General features: G+C 42.8%; 1 protein-coding gene, 1 long non-coding RNA gene and 3 other non-coding genes across 5 annotated transcripts; 1 reads left to right on the plus strand and 4 right to left on the minus strand.

Annotated features, from left to right (window-relative positions):
* Positions 1-5,709: 5,709 nt before the first annotated feature.
* Rps12 (ribosomal protein S12) lies at positions 5,710-8,377 on the minus strand. The gene is made up of 6 exons (XM_003465620.5): positions 8,236-8,377; positions 8,071-8,121; positions 7,783-7,899; positions 6,590-6,692; positions 6,117-6,218; positions 5,710-5,798 (listed from the first exon to the last, which is right to left on the minus strand). Exons 2-6 carry the CDS (start codon positions 8,082-8,084, stop codon positions 5,736-5,738), a joined length of 399 nt encoding a protein of 132 aa, XP_003465668.1. The 5' UTR covers positions 8,085-8,121; positions 8,236-8,377; the 3' UTR covers positions 5,710-5,735.
* LOC111755594 (small nucleolar RNA SNORA33) lies at positions 5,892-6,026 on the minus strand. The gene has a single exon (XR_002790154.1). It is a non-coding gene; the product is annotated as a small nucleolar RNA SNORA33 (small nucleolar RNA).
* On the minus strand, positions 6,297-6,372 carry LOC111755596 (small nucleolar RNA SNORD100). Its single transcript, XR_002790155.1, has one exon. It is a non-coding gene; the product is annotated as a small nucleolar RNA SNORD100 (small nucleolar RNA).
* Positions 7,471-7,545, minus strand: LOC111755591 (small nucleolar RNA SNORD101). The gene has a single exon (XR_002790152.1). It is a non-coding gene; the product is annotated as a small nucleolar RNA SNORD101 (small nucleolar RNA).
* A 166-nt stretch (positions 8,378-8,543) lies between the features above and the next one.
* On the plus strand, positions 8,544-11,463 carry LOC111755584 (uncharacterized). Its single transcript, XR_002790136.2, has 2 exons — positions 8,544-9,173; positions 10,871-11,463. It is a non-coding gene; the product is annotated as an uncharacterized LOC111755584 (long non-coding RNA).
* The last annotated feature ends 4,827 nt before the right edge of the window (positions 11,464-16,290 follow it).

The following is a 16,290-nucleotide window of genomic DNA, read 5'->3' on the forward strand; positions in this document are numbered from 1 at the left end:
AAATTACTGCAGCATAAAAATCATTTCCCTGAATTCATGTACTTTTTATGGTTCCCAGGTCTCAGAATGGCTTTTAAAATTATTTTTTCAGACTGTGAGAGCCACATATGCGGTACTGTACGTGGGGTACATTTCTCTGCCCCGCTCCCTAGAGAAGACCTAGAGAGAATAAAAACTGAGACAGTCTGGCTCCATTCTGGTCGGAGCAAGGCTCAACTGGAGAGATTACTTTTGTTGCCAGAGGAAAAGGAACATGAGAAAGTAAAGGGTCAGAAAAAGGCTAGGGAGTTTAAGTCTGACAATAAAGACCACAAAGAAGCAAATAAATATAGCGGGTAAACGGGTCATCCAATAAAACTATGCACCTGACGGCTTGCAGTCGGTGCCCCCGTGGAGCCACTAGGGCAGACCACGAGCTCCCCCACGCGCCTGCTGCCTCGCACATCGCCGCCTTGCACCCACGTTCCATTGCAGGGCTTCCCTGGAGTGCGTGGGTGCATGTGGTCTCGTATGTATCTGTGTGTGGTTCTAGGGACTGAGTCCATCTAGCCTCAGCCCTCAGTCTCACTCAACTGCCCAGGTGGCCTTCACCTTGCAGTCCTCCTGGCTCAGCCCCCTCGGATCACAGGCATGCGCCCTCCTTCCCGTAGCTTTAGGCAAATTCGCCACGGTAAAGCCACAACAAAAGCCCATCCTACGATCCATTATTATGCACCACAACTATTACAGATCAAAACGTTTTTCACGCCGAGGATTTAGCTCAGTGGCATAAGCACCTGTCTGGCCAGCGCAAGGTCATGAGTTCAATCCCTAGTATAAAAAAAAAAAAAATTCCCTCTAGGAATATGTTGTAGAGTTTCAGTTTCCTGGGTGGATACAAAATACCTGCAGTTACTATGTTGGCAGTTTAGCAAAGCACAGAACAAGACGCCTTCCACGGGTCTCCCAGCCAGGAAACACGGATTCTGTAATCAAGGCTAAAATGCTCATCACCTACTTCAAGCCCTCAGGTGAGTGCTCAGTACTCTTTTAAAATGACCAAAGGTTTAAAGTGTCTAAACTGGGGTCTCGGGATTTAGCTCAGCGGCATATGCACCTGCCTTGCAAGCAGGCAGTTGTGAGTTCGATCCCTGGTACCAATAAAAAATTTTAAAAATACATAAAGTGTCTAAACTGTAAGTAATACACGCTCGCCTGGGAAAATGTCCACAGCGTGGTGTTAATGGAAAACTGTAGAGTATACAGCAGCTAAATAAAACCCACTTTTGTTTTTTAATGGCAAAACCAAGACTGGAGATAAAAGCTCATTGGTAGAGCACTTGCCTCACCTGCTCAAGGTTTGCCCCTAGTACCACAGGGGGAAAACATAAAAAGGAAAACTCTTGTAGAGATTGCTTTTCAAAATTACTCGGGATTTAGCTCTGGTGTAAGCACCTGCCTGGCAAGTGTGAGGTCTTGAGTTCGATCCCCAGTAGTAAAAAAAAAAATAAAATTTAAATTGTAAATGATGGAAAAGCAAGGCTGATTAGGTCAATTTGAAGATATTTTTAGAAGCTTTTATTAACCTCAACTCAAATGATGGCACCATTTGTAAAAATCAAATGCAATCAAAGTGCTAAGCCCGAGCTCAGCTGCATCCTGCATTCTCATCGGACCGAGAGCTCCCAAAGTCCTCACCGGAAGTGCAGAAGCTTTTGCTGAAGGAGTCGGAACGGCTGCGCTCTTTCTCCTCTTCCCCTGGATTTGCCCTTGATGGATCCTAACCTGCCTCCTACTGCCCCCTGCTGGTTAGACAGGAATTCAGCTTTTCTCCATTTAATTACAAATGCCATTTTAGTAAGACCAGTAGATAAACTGATCCCTGAAATACAAAAATTGTTACATTAATCGCACTTAACAGTGACTCTAAGAATTTCTTGCTACAAAAACATTGTGTGTAGAAAACCAATGAGGAAATGGAAAATCAAAACATCCACGTTTCCACAAACCAATGTCAGCACACTGACCATAGCCTTCCAGCCCCTCCTGGGCATTACCGTGCTTTCATCCTTTTGTCTTCTCAATATGCTACCCTACTGTACGTGTTTTGAATGCTGTTTTAAAAATACTTGTACTAGCTGGGTGTACCTTATATTAGGTACATTACATTAGGTATATTAGGAACATGCCTGCAATCCTTGTATTCAAGAGGCTGAGGCAGGAGGATTGATGTGAGTTCAAGGCCAGCCTGGGCTAGTGAGACTTTGCCTCAAAAATAAGTAATTAAACTCTTTTATGTCCTTCCATACTGTCCATTTTTATAGCACCATCATCGCCCAGAGATAATCTATTTAACCATTGTCCTCCTCCTCCTTCAATCAAACATTAATAGCTCAATGGCCAAAATATTTATAGCTATCCCCATTCTTTTATTGGCAATTGGCCTAATGTGTTCTCTTAAAGATTCTCCATATTTATGCTTTATAATTTCTCTCTCCCTTTAAAATAAATTAACAGAATTTCCTAGATTAGTAGGAACACAAGAGAGTCATTAGGACCCTTTTAAATGTTTCGGTTTTATCTTTCAAGTAGAAACTTCAGAGACTGAAGCTGTTTCTCCGTCTCTCCTCCAGTCCATCTCCTTCCCAGAGCCAAGGCACTGTGGACACCCAAGCGGCATGTGGTGGGAGCTCATAGAGCACAGCACGGGTCTCTACACATTTCTCATGCATTGCATAGCAGGAGATCTTAGAAAACTGCCCCACCCATGCAGGTAACCAATTCTCAGGACACACCCTCCTCCCTGGGTTCCAGGCCTTTACAAGGAAAAGCAGGTTTCGGTGCAACTTCTAATTAGCAGGCTACAATTAAACTCTGTGGGCTCTCGAGGAAAAAAAAATAAAGTAAAACCCCAGCTGAAACATTATAGGACTAAGTAATTTCAAGTGAGAAGTGCCAATCCTGTGGTTGAAGTGTAAACCTTGAGGTCCCGGAGGCCTCCAGAGCCTCCACCTGTTTTCAACTCTTCACGTCTGTACCTTTGTCATCACAAAACCTCAGTATGTGGTTGCCACTCTACGATTAGCCTGTAACCTCCAGGACCCTCCACGCCCATCTTCAGCCTAGGGCACCAACACTGAGTCATTTCACCCACCAGCTTCTCCAGTGAAGGACAGGAAGGAGGACCTGCTGGCCAGTGCCCTGGGTACCTCCCTGGCCCACCACACTGCCCTTACCTTCTGGCTGAGCTTCCTGCGGGCTCTTCCAGCATGCGACGAAAGCTTCTGCAAATGCATGGCTGAGACAACAGGCAACCTCTCAGGGCAACTCTGCCTGCTTCCCCTCCCAGGGGTGCCTGTCCTGCACCGCGGGTCTCAGAGCCTGTGAACTATCAAATGCCTGAAGCCTCCGTCTGTGCTGAAGAGAAGGCTCCATCAGGAAGAACCTAGCTCCATTTTAAAGTCCAGTTTAGTTCTCAGGGAGTCTACAGGTGTTTCCTGCGTACTAGGACTGTTGATACCTACACACTCCTTCCTCTGCAATCCAGGGGCCTCCTAGGGCCATTTTTTTACAGCTTCTCTGTAGATGTCCTGAGTCAGTTAAGCATGATGAGTAACTTACCTGAAACACATTTTATAGACCCAAAACCAGGTAGAAAGAAAATGAAGTACTTGATGGCAGGGGACAGAGGTGTCTTCCCACAGCCAGTATAAATGGGAACTTGCAAGGGTGAGCAAGAAGCTACCGCCTACTCAGGCCTCCCTCAGGGTACACAAACCCTGGAGATTCTGACAGGAACTGAATTTCCAGAGTGTTTTCTTCCACCATTATGAAGACCTGGCTTTCTGCCTGGGACCTTCAGTTCTGATGAGCTTCAAGAATCCCGTGTCCTACAAGCAATTCAGTTCTACAGTGCAGTGACATTTGAGCTGAGACTTCATGGAAGAGGTAACAACAGGAAGGCCCTTCCCAAAGAGAGAAGAGGGACTAAAGAAGTCATGGAGAGGAGCATGGGTTCGGGGACCAGTTTGGTTTAGAAAATGCACTCACCGCTCAGAAATCTAAATGACTCGAGGCTTCGGCAGGATAATCAACTGCATGGCATGCTCTAGGGCATACTGCAGTATCAACTCAAAACTTCAGTCAGGCATACAAAATTTGAGGTACAAATGGGCAGTTGTCAAGACACACATCCCAGAATTTAGGGGAGTAGAAGCAAATCTGCCAACTGAGAGGGTGGAAATGGAGAAACTGAGACTGAAGAGTTGGTAACAAGGGTATGTTTAAAAAAACAAAACCCTGCTGCATATCAGACTAGGAATCATTTCTTTTGACCAATGAAAGGTTAGTGGCAACATTATACCCACTTTAAGCAGCAGGGACAAAAAAAAAAAAAAAAACAGAAAAAGATTTGACACCTCTAAGACTGAGAAACAGCACCGTGACACACCCTAAGCATGTACTACAGTCAAGTGTTTTGTAGGTGAACCCCATGTAACCAGCTGATACAAAGGCCTGCAGGCCTAGCCACCTAAGTCACATACGGATCGAGTCACATTTTAGGACCTGACTGGGAAACACTGCAAGATCCAGTCTCAAAAACACAAAGTCCAGTGGGAAACAAAGGCAAGTGATTCCAAAAGTAGGTGAAATTCACTCAAAACACAACTATAGGCTTAAAAGATTCCCTAGTGCAAACCTAGGGAGGTGGCCAGTTAGAAACATTTCTAACAGCAAATAACTTTTAACCATGCTATTAAAAAAAAAAAAAGCAAATTCCCTCTAACTGGCAGACAGAACGCCCCACCTTGCCCTTTCAAGCAGCTACTCAATTCCTCTTCTCCTGACCACAGCCAGGAACAAAGACAGCCCAAATGTCTTTTCATCATAAAAGCTTTCCTTAGAAAAACCACACAAGAGCCAGGCGTGGTGGCTCATGCATGTAATCCCAGCACTCAGGAGGCTGAGGTGGGGAGGATCGTGGTGAGACCAGCCTGGGCTACAAAGTGAGCTCAAGGCCAGCCTGAACTGAAATCCCCTTCCCAAAAAAGCCAAAAAAAGAGAAACTATGCAGCACCGAGTTGACAACTCTAGTGCTCAATTCCAGATCTCACCAGCACAACAGCTCTAAAGCTGCTAGTCTCACTGGAGTCAACATTTTTAACCTGGGCGGCATCCCTTTATCCATGTTGGGAGAGTATATAGATAAGCACTCAGGCTAATAACCAGTACAGGTTCTACTGTCAGGTGGGGACTAACACAAGCATTGAACTCACTTGAATAAAACTTGGTCTTCAAGACACCAGGCCTTAACCAGACTGTCTCGAAATCCAACTGGCCATTTTCTCCATGGGGTTTTCTGGCTGTGTTGTAAGAGATCTCCCGCTTCTGCAACAATCAGGCCAATGTAGGCTGCACCAACAACACACATCTCCATGGAGCCCCGTGCTTATTACACTGCTCATTTCCTGGCTCACCCAGCTTCTGCAAATCACCGTTGCACCCTCAGCTCAGCTCAGCCTTTTTCTGTAGTTTTGGGATGGTCTACAAGGATGACTGCCCACTCCCCACTTAAAACATGAGACTGCTCACCTTTCAACGTCTCAGCATGGAGCCAATGAATAGGCTTTAAAGTCAAATGAGTCAATTTGTGAATGGCCATTTTGCGTGTTACTTGTCTTTTCATTAACACAAACCTCAATTTACTGCCATAAATAAAAAGCCAGAGAATAAAGTGAGCCAAAATTTTTATTTATTCATTTCTTGCATTTAAAGTATTCTTCAATTACATCCTTGGCCTGAGATTCTTTGCCGTAGTCCTTAAAAAAAAGAATTACATGCATTTATTATTCAAGTTTCACTAGTTCTTCCCACTGGTTTGAATGTCCTATAAAAATGTTTCCAGCGTTAAAACGTGTAGCCATTTTCAGGGACCTTAATGACTTCAATGATGTCTTTAAGGCTCGTAACATGGCATTACTATCGCCAGCTTTTGGTGTTACACTTCTGCACAAACACTTACAGATAAGCAGATTCATAGCTGGCTTTGAAATCATGGCTTATCAGAACATTTTTAAACTTGTTCAGACTACATTTCCCCCCTTACGAGGTCCCCAAAATTTCAAATACCGACTTACCTTAACCACCACACAACTGCAACCAACCACTTTGCGGGGTTTCCCCTCTCGGTCAATTTTACAGAGGCCTACCCATTCCCCTAGTTTCTTGTTGTCATCAACCTATTAGGCAATGTAAAAACAACACTGTATTAGCTGACAATAACGCTACTGACAAAATACATTAAAGCCTGAAAGGTAGCTGTCATCAGAAGGGTGACATGGCATTTTCCTCAAGACAGTTCGGTAGAGGGAGCCAGTTGTCATCATGCACAGCACCAAAACCACTCTAAGCACCCCACCTTTTTGTTCTATTAGCCAAAATGCACATTTAGTTCCACAGATGTAAAATGCTTTGATAATCAGCATAGATGTAGGCCAAACCCATGTAATGAGTGTATCTGCAGAATGTTATCAGCCTCAGACAGCAACTGTCCTAATTCTGACCCAACTCAACCAAGACTGCTCTGAGCAGTACAGAAAAAGCCACTCACCTTAATGAGGTTGATCTGGTGTTCAGCACAAAGGGCCTCCACTAACTTTACATACATGGGCTCATCACAGTTGGATGCAAGCACACAAAGATGAGCTTGGCGTCTGAAACACAAAACACAACTGTGATGAAGCCAAAGCTCCAGTTTTAAACCCACTACTCTGGCTCTGCTAAAGGAAGATCCTTTGCATTGGCCGTATGGGCAAAATACAAGCAACAGAGAAACACACCTGTTAATTAGTACACTATAAATATCGTGAAACTGCTCCAATGTGACAAACTTGTCAGGCCACAAGATGGCTGGAGACTGGAATACTGATCTTCAATTCACCTCCCAAAACTTTTATACAGTAAAGTAAAAAACATGTGGCCAAGCTATGTCCATTTTTTATGTCTGTTTCACACACCCAAAGCCTTCTTGGGTTAGATGCAGACCACCAAAGACATTTATTACAAACCTAGAAGCACCACTGCATTATTACTGCTGAGCCAAGAAAATTGTAACAAATTTCATTTACCTGCCTTAGTATATCCAAGGTATTGTACTACTTCCACTGTACTCATCTAGTTAGTTTACCAAGTGAATTTTACTGGCCAAGTTTTAACAGGCTTGAAGCCCTTAAAACTCACATCAAAAATTAACACATACAACTCACCAATAGTACGCAACCCAAAAGGAACATAACATCTAATCAAAACTAAATACATTTAACATTCTACAATCAAATGATTTCTGTAACTACACTTAGATTCATCTCAAAACCAAACTGCTCCTATAACCAGTGCCAGCTTAATGCACCATTAACATTTTGATTAACCGCTGTATTAAATATGGTTCCCCCACTTATAGTGTCAATGTGAAACTCACTTTATCATCTACAGGTTTGTCAGACTATTCATGTTTCACTCATGATAGGAGTGAAGGGGTATCCGACAACTTTAAGTCATCATTCAAACACTGTAGCTTTTTACTCTAAAATCTACTGCTCAACCCCACACCAAAACAGCGACCCACGTGTTCTAAGTGGGTTATTATGTAGAGCTGAATTCTGATACCTTTTCCTAGGTTTCCTGTTGAACGGATGTCATTCAGAACTTTTGTGCTAACACCTTGAACTTCACGCTTTCTTCCCTCGGCTGCGGTTTTGTTCCGGTTGCAACAACCCACCGTAGTATTGAGACTCACACACGTACTTGTCTAAGGCTTTGGCAGCTTCGCGGATGCCGCGTGCTAGGCCATCGTGGATGAGGGCGGTCTTCAGCACCTCTTGTAAAGCAGTATTGACGTCCATTACACCTCCAGCAGCAATGCTAAAAAGAAGCGAAACACAGCCTTCACTTAGGTCCTCGCAACATCCTAACCCTTGGACTTGGCGCAAGCATGGGCGATGCACGAAAGGCACGCCAGCAGCGTCGCTCCGCAGACCCAGCCCCACACGGCGCAGGCCCTGCCCGCACGCCAAATTCGGACCCCGCGCTCACCCTTCCTCGGCCATGGCGGCGGGTTACGGGTGAAGTTGAATCTTGAACACACTGGAAAACAAAGGCCACACAGCATTAAACTTAAAAACAAATTATTTGTCGTCCATTTGAGAAAGACGTCACCAAACCATCACCCAGAAACACTACCCTCCCAGAGCAACTCACCCCGAGCCTCCGCCTCCGCGCGACTCGGCGGCGGCAGGGAAAGAGGCTGCATGCGTCCGTAGGACGCTATTTAAAGGATTGGCTGGCCGGCTGTGCGCATGTGCACGTAGTCCCACGAGTAGGGTGGCCCTTGCAGTGCCAGATCTCGAGAATTTCTGTTTCCGGTTTGCGGCTGTTGTGAAGGAAAAGAGTACTGCGTGTTCTCCTTTCGCCTGCTCTGCGGGCGTTGGCACGCGCGACAGGCACTACAGTAGACAGCCTCCTGCCGTCCCTCTCTCTTGGGGGCGCGGCCAACGGAGGCCCAAAAACTTGTTTGACGGAGCGCGAGAAGAGCCAAATATCCCCGCCACATGTAATTTCCTTTCGGTTCCACTGAGCCTTCTTGAGGGTAGATTTTGCCCTTTTGAATGAACCTGTCATTATGCGGGTGATCCTCACCTTAGTTTTCTGAGCCGATCAACACATTTCCGCTACATCTTTTTCGGTTTTTGAGACAGGGTTTCGTTGTGCCGTTCAGGCTGGCCTTGAACTCACTCTGTAACTCTGAACTTGGTGATCCTCCTGCCTCAGCCTTGGGAGTGCTGGGGCTACAGGCATGCATTCCACGCCACTTCCACCCGGGCTCCCGTTTACGCCCCTTTTAAGCACTCTTAAATACCCCTTTGTTTGCGCTGTATTAGAAAAGCCGACCTTGCAGCCGATGGGCCGCTTCCGGGTTCTCAGTCTGATCTGGTTCTGTTGGAGGCGCAATGCTGAGTTCGTCGGTTGCATCCTAAGCGCTCTCAGTGTTTCTGACAGCGATGGGATTTGGTCTTGGAGGAGTCCTGGAGGAGTAAAACGACGTAGTGTGGATCTTTCCAGGACTTTGCGAAGTTGGGGGTGAAACTCCAGAGCCTCATTTCTATTTTTTTCCAAGACGAAAGATGTTTAACTTTAAAGTGAGTGTTCATTTCTCCTGCCCCTTTTCCAAAATTAATAGACAAAACAGCTGAATATAATCTGCACTTTTTTATTTCCTTCTATCTTCCTCTCCTGCAAACCCCAGCGGGTCAGCAATCACTGGTTGCCCCCCTGATGCACTCAGTGAACCGCGCAGAATCGAGGGTGCCCCAGGACATCGGAAGTTTTAGTAAATTGAGAGCATTCAGTTTTAGCTTTTCAAGTGCTTTGAGTTTCGTTTTAAGTGTGGCGACCACTCTTCGTCTCTAGCTGATACGATTATTGAACTTTGCTTGAAAAAGGTTTGCTGTCCTTCCATTTCGCAAAAGCTCTATCACCATGTTTCTCATTATCTTTTGTTTTGCTCTTTAATTTATCTACACTTTGGGTTTGTCACGTAAGAAAAACCATTATATATTTAAATTTGTGTAAGAGGGGATGGGGCAGAGGGGAAAGGGATGAAAAAAGCACTAAATTGTGTCCCACGTGTCTGACCCCTCCAAAGGAATATAAACATGTGCTGGTGATATAGGGGAATGAAACTCCCGACCCACTATGTTGGAGAGTCCTGTTCTCGAGTTTCTGTTTAAGAACAAGGAAGGTTGGGGCTGGGGGTTTAGCTCAGCGGCATAAGCGCCTGCCTTGAAAGCAGGCAGTCCTGAGTTCGATCCCCAGTACCGATAAAAAGGAAAAAGACAAGACAAAAAGGAACAACAGAGGTTAAGAGTACATTATATTTATTGAGAGAAAACAAGCTTCTGTCTGAGAGAGACAGAAGGGGGTCCCAAGTGGGTTAGCAAGGACTCTTTTCTAGGGACTGTTAGAGAACAAAATCATGGGGCAAGATGTGTTCAAGGTCCCAAAAGACTGGGAACTCACAAAGCAGTTGGGCATAAGGTGGGACATAACAAAAGTTAGCCAATAAGATTAGTAGTTCAGGTAAAATTGATTAAATTGAGGACAAATGGGAAAGCAAGTCAGAAAATGGGCATTCTTAGAGCTGTGACTCTTCCCAGGGGACAACTCCTGGCTTCCTCAGGAATAATGGGACTGACTCCTGGCTTCCTCAGGGTGGTAGGGACCTATTTAGAATATCAGTCCTAGGATGTGGATGCATTTGTTGAATCTTTGTGAGGCCTAGCCCACAGCAGAGGTGTCTGTCTCCCCCGCAGTTGCCAAGTTTCTAGGTTTATGCACTGGCTTCTTTGAGGACTTAGCCCTGTCTCACTGCCTATCATATTTCTAACTAACTTAGCTGCCTGGTAAATACTGTAAAATTAAAAAGCTCTTGATAATCCTGCCACTGCCTTTTTTGAGGTGACATTAAAATTCAAACTAAAGTTTAGGGTCCCTCAGTGCTTGGAGGGTGGAACATAGTGGCTGGGGAAAGCTGGAAAGAAAGGTGAAGGGGTTTGGGATTTTAGGGCTTGGGCGGCCTTGGGAACTAAGGGCTTGCAAACAGGCCGGCAGTGAGCAGAAGAGGAAGGAGTGACGCTAGAGAAGGATTGGGCAAAGCCTGGGTGCCTTCTTTGCTTTAACTTATTTTTTTGTAAGTTATCTTAAAACATTTGTAATATTTGAAAAAGAATATGGTAGGTAGTGTTTCAGCACTTTTTAAAATCTAAAATCAGTTAATTTGTTAAGCATACTACGTTTCTAACCCTCCCAGTTTAAATCTTTTTTTTTTTAAATACAGGCTCTTGCTATGTAGCCCAGCTGGACCTCCAAATCCCTGCCCAAATCTTTCTAAAGAAGAAGCAGAGAATTTGATAAAATCCTGGGAAATGTAAATGGGGAAAGTAGGATGTTCATTGTCACCAAGAAATACCATTTATGTGAAAGAAAAATGTGTCAGTGCCTTTTAGCTTGGTGTCTTTAGTGCTGTTTTCTCAGCAAAGAACCATCCGGTTCAGATGTGGTTTGTCTCTTCTAGCAGCTCGTAGTCTGTTACATGGATTCAGCCATCATGGACCTCCTCCCTGAAACCACACCTCAGTAACTGCAAACCTGTCTCTTTGGAACTGAAGCTTTTTTTTTGGTCTTTTTCCTTTTTATTGGTACCGGGGATCAAACTCATGACTGCCTGCTTGTAAGGCAGGCACTTATGCCACTGAGCTAAATCCCCAGCCCTGAAACTACCTTTTTAAAAGTCCTTATATACCAGTCCTAGTCCCAAAATTAAAGCTAAACGATGCGTTTTGTGATATGGGGATTGATTAATACAGATTCTCCTAGATCGCTTTTTAACATTTACCTCAAGTTTTAGATACTAATAAAGATGAAAAGAAATATGAATAGTCACTCTTCTACAAGCCAATTGTAACATTTACATACTGTGTACAAAGGTGAGTCTGAAATTTGCACATAAAAATAAGTGGGACTGGAACTTAATGATAGAGTCCTTACCTAGCATGCTTGAGGCCCTTGGTTTGATCTGCAGCACTGCAAAAATGAAAGAAAAAAAAGAAGATGACCATGATGACGAAGAAGAATTCTACAGTTTGTATTGGGAACAACAATAATAATAGAAAATGCTATTATGTGCTAAATTCTTATCATGTATTTTCTTCTTTGCCGTAGAGACCCTATGTTGCAATACCAGTGTTAGCCTCTTTATCATGTAAAGAACCCAAGCCTTAGACAGTAGCCCAAGATCAGAGCACCAGTAAGTGTGGAAACTGCTCTTTTATCCCCAGCCTCTGCTTCTAACCATCCAGCCATTTGAATAATTCAGAGAGACCACTGAAAATTCAAGGGTGGCTACATTTCATTTTTGGCAACACACCACTGGTTCTGTCTCAATGACTGTGCTAACGTTTTGCACATGAGATCGTTAAAGGGAAGATTGCAGTTAGGCAGGGGAAAAGGCAGCAATCAAAATTTGGATCCCTGAATCATCTAAGTGTAGATGTTGCCTGAAGGGCGACACACAAAGCAGTCATTGTACAGCTGGAAGGCTGGAAACCTGAGATCAAGTCGTTGGAAGGTTAATTCCTGAGGAGGCCGTGAGAATCTGCTGCTGCTTAGCTTTTGGAGATTGTATGGTAACCTTGGTGTTCTGTGACTTAGGTGACACCCTCCAAAGTTCCAATGACATTGTTTCTGTGTACATGTCTGTTTTTCTATTGCTGCTTATTTAGGGGCCTGCCCTTCTCCAATAGGCCTTGTCTTAGCTGATTAAATCTAAATGAAGCTTTTTGCTGAGGTTTTGTGGGTTAGTACTTCAGCATACAAATTTATGGGGTTTGTTTTTGTTTTTGTTTTTTAGAATAGAGTCTTGCTATATAGTTCAGGCTGGCTTCAAACACACAGTGATCCTCCTGCCTGAGCCTCTGAAGTGCTGGGATTACAGGCATGTGCTACTATGACCAGCCTCAACATAGAGATTTTGAAGGAGCATATTTCAATTTATAATGCTGAAAAGAGCCAGACATGGTGGTGCACAGCTGTAATCCCAGCACTACTGAAGCAAGATTGCTGGGAGTAGGAGGCCAACTGGGCTATAAAATGAGACCTTGTCTCAAAAAAAAAAAAAAAAAAAAAAAAGGAAGAAGAAAAACAAAAGGAGATCTAGAACAGATTAAACACAGAAAAGTTCTTTGGTTTTTAACTGCAGAAAATCTTGCTTAGAAGTCCAGAGCAGGGAAGAAAGCTGGGCCTTTGTATGCTAAAAATTTTACATTTTTCAGGCACTCCTAAACTAAGCTAAAAATTCTAGCTCACTTTGCAGCCTGTAGCAAACTACATTTCAATACAGTAGTGATACTGCTAGAATATTGTTGTGACAGTTCTTTAAGGTGTTTAGTGCGGTACCTGTGAAGTATAAATAACCTATGAAGAAATTCATATGGAAATAGATGGAAATGTACTTAAATATTACCTTTCTCCTGTCCTAAATTACCCAGCACATAGTCTACTCCTTTGCCTATTGGATTCACTGAAAGTGTATACTAAATGAATTCATTTAATAAGATTAAAAAAGCATATGGGTAAATTTCATTGCAAAAGGAAAGTCTTGTTGAATACTAACAAATTAGCATTTGCAGTGCATTACATACTTGGAGGCTTTGGGTATCCCAAATGACCTTTTTTGTTGTTGTTTGAAGACATAAAATGTCCCGAGCTTCATGGGTAGAGATTAAACACAAATTCAGTGGATGGAAGAGAGTGTTAAGCAGTAGCAGAAAAGATTTAACCTCATAGCTCAGGATAGGTCTAACCCTCATCTACTATATAGCACGTACTGTACTGTAGTTTTAAACACAGTAAAGAAAAATTAGTCATAGAAAGATTTGCCCATTGTCTCAAAGGAAAAATCGAAGGAAAGAGAAGAAATGATAAAAATAATTTAAAAATAAGACAGTTGATGGATGAGTAATAGTAGGGAAATAGATCAATAAAGGCTGTAAAATGTTTAAAATGTTTAAACTTGTAAAGTTAGTACATTACAGCTGTAACTGCAAAACAAGTTTATTAATGAAAAAAGGTGACAGAGGAGAATGGAACTAGACAATTGCATAGCCAAGCATGAAACCCATGCCAGTAGTTCATGTATCTTATGGGTTCTGTGTAATTTCCATCTAAGTCTCATAAGTCTTCCTAATGTCAATGTAAATTTAAAGAAAAAAACAGAGGTTTCCCAAAACCAGTGATATTTATTTGGGAATCACTCAGCTTTCAAATGGGCATGTTCAAGGAAGCTGCGGCAAGTTAGAGAAAAAAATCAAAGAGAAAAATGAAGAGGATTATGTCAGGTGTTTTGAAGCATGATGCTTGGTCACATTGAGTAATAACAAGAATGCTGTCAGTCTTTAAATGCATGAGATTGCTGCCACACAATTGTCCTTGTGGGAGAAGAGTCCAGTGGCCTCTCTCCCAGCTTGTGGTTCCGACAGCCTTTTGTGATAGTTACCATCAGAGAGTTAAGCACAGGAGCCCTTCCTGAACAACCTCTTGGCTTTATTTATTTCCTTTTCGATAGTGATGATGTGAGAAAATCACAGTTTCAGTTCTGACAACTCTCACATCACGTGCACTGAGGCGGTTTCCTCCTCTTCCTGTTGCTTCACTGTCTGAATACTGGACCTGCTCACTGCAGGGCTAAGTCGTAGTTCATGGAGACGAAACACACTCTCGAAGAAAACCAGAATACCTAAGGTTCAAATTGAACACAGATGTCATGTGCTCTGGGAGAATGATTTGGGGATGACAGTGCACAATGTATGTACCATTATTGCCCCCTGATTGATGTGTTTTGAAATTTTTTTTTTAACTTTTTATCAGTATCAGGAATCGAACTCATGACGGCCTGCTTGCAAGGCAGGTGCTGATGCCGCTGAGCTAAATCCCCAGCCCCATGTGTTTTGAAATTTTGTTGTAGTTTTTTTCTTCTTCTTTTTATCTTTGGATAAAGTGGATTTGAAACAAAAAGAATATTTATTTATTTATTTTTGTCTTTGTGAGGCAGGGTCTCACTATGCAGTTCAGGCTGGCCTTGGGCTCACTTTGTAGCACAGGCTGGTCTCGAACTTGTAAACAATTCTCCTACTTTGGCCTCACAAATGCTGGGATGACAGGAGTGTGCCACCACACCCGACTAAAAAAAGAATATTTAATGTTCATAAGGAAACTCGTTATAAACCAGCGAGGTGGTCATTTACATCTAAGAATAAGAACAGTTGGTGAACAGAGCAAACACTAGTGGTAAAATGTATGCTACTGACATGAAAGAGGGCCAGAGCACAGGGACTCCAGATCCTAGCGCTGTTTCCTGTGGAGCAGCACAGCTGTTGTCTCTGTGATGCTTCACTGAAGAAGGGTTCCCATGTTCCGAGATGGTTTGAGAGTTGCACTTTTTAGAGCATTATTGGAAGGAAGCCAATTCCACCATCCTAGATCAGGGCTACTTTAAAAAGCAAAGTCCTGGTTACAGCTGTTATACACCAAGAATGAGTGTAAAGGAAAAACTGTGATTCAAGGATTCTTTGGTACAGATTCTCCTCCCTGTCATTTTGCAACTCTCTCCCCTCCTCAAAATACTTTCAGCCTTGGGGCTCAAGGCTTCTTCAGTGGAATGCAGTAAGGATTTAAAGGAGACACCCTCAAGCCCTCTGCAGGTGTGGATAACCTATATCATTATTTTTGGAGCAATTTTAATTGTTAGTAAATATTGAACAGCTACGCTGTCTGCCATATTTATTTTCTGATTTCCTTCTACTGCCACTTGACCCTGAGTTGTAGATGATGCCAGCTTTGCTCCTGTGTCTTCAGTTTACAGGTGACGTCTTTATTTGTAAATGGCAATGATTTTTTTCTTCAAAAGTAGGATAATCATTCTCAGTGTAGAAAGTATGATAATACTATATTGACTGTAGTTTTTAAGCAACAAAATAAGCTATGAATAAAAGGAACAATTTTCTTTATTACTTACTCTTTTTTATTAGCATATGTTTGCAAGGCATAGCATATACTTTCAGCATGGGGATTGAAAATGGATTTGTTAGAAAGGTACTGGATGGCTCACAGGGTGTTGCTGAGAAGTCAGGATTAGGAATGGTGGCCACAGAATCACTCCATGGACCTGGGTACAGGAACTCATCAAAAATCTTTAAGCAGAGGCTACTGATGATCATCTGAAGATTCCTCACCAAACCATGACAGACGATTGTCTTGCTTTTGTTTCACTGAAAAAAAATTTGTAATTCTGCTGTAATTTACTTGTTATTCTTTTAGCCATATCTCTTTCAGGTAGAGGACAAAGACTGTGAGTTTGAGATCAGCCTGAACCACCTAGTGAGTTCAAGGAATGATCAGATTTGTATCACCTCAGTTCTTGTAGGCATTAAAAATTAATAAAAGAATACAATGAAAACATGCCAATAAATTTATGGCTTAAATGGGATGCAAAATCCCCTTAAAATTTTGTAACATACTCAAATTTGACACAAAACAAGGTCATAAATGTCAATATGCTTAGCATATAAATGTTTATCAAACGTTGAATTTTGTCAGACACTTAAGGAAAAAATAAGACCAATCTTATTCAAATTCATCCACAAAATGTGAAGGAGGAAAAGATTCTGACTTGTTCTTTGTGTCTTACATAAAAGCTTGACA

The sequence above is a fragment of the Cavia porcellus genome, unplaced genomic scaffold (genome assembly GCF_034190915.1).
Source record: "Cavia porcellus strain 051 isolate PalLab524CR breed Dunkin Hartley unplaced genomic scaffold, mCavPor4.1 scaffold_22, whole genome shotgun sequence".
Lineage (NCBI taxonomy): Eukaryota > Metazoa > Chordata > Mammalia > Rodentia > Caviidae > Cavia > Cavia porcellus.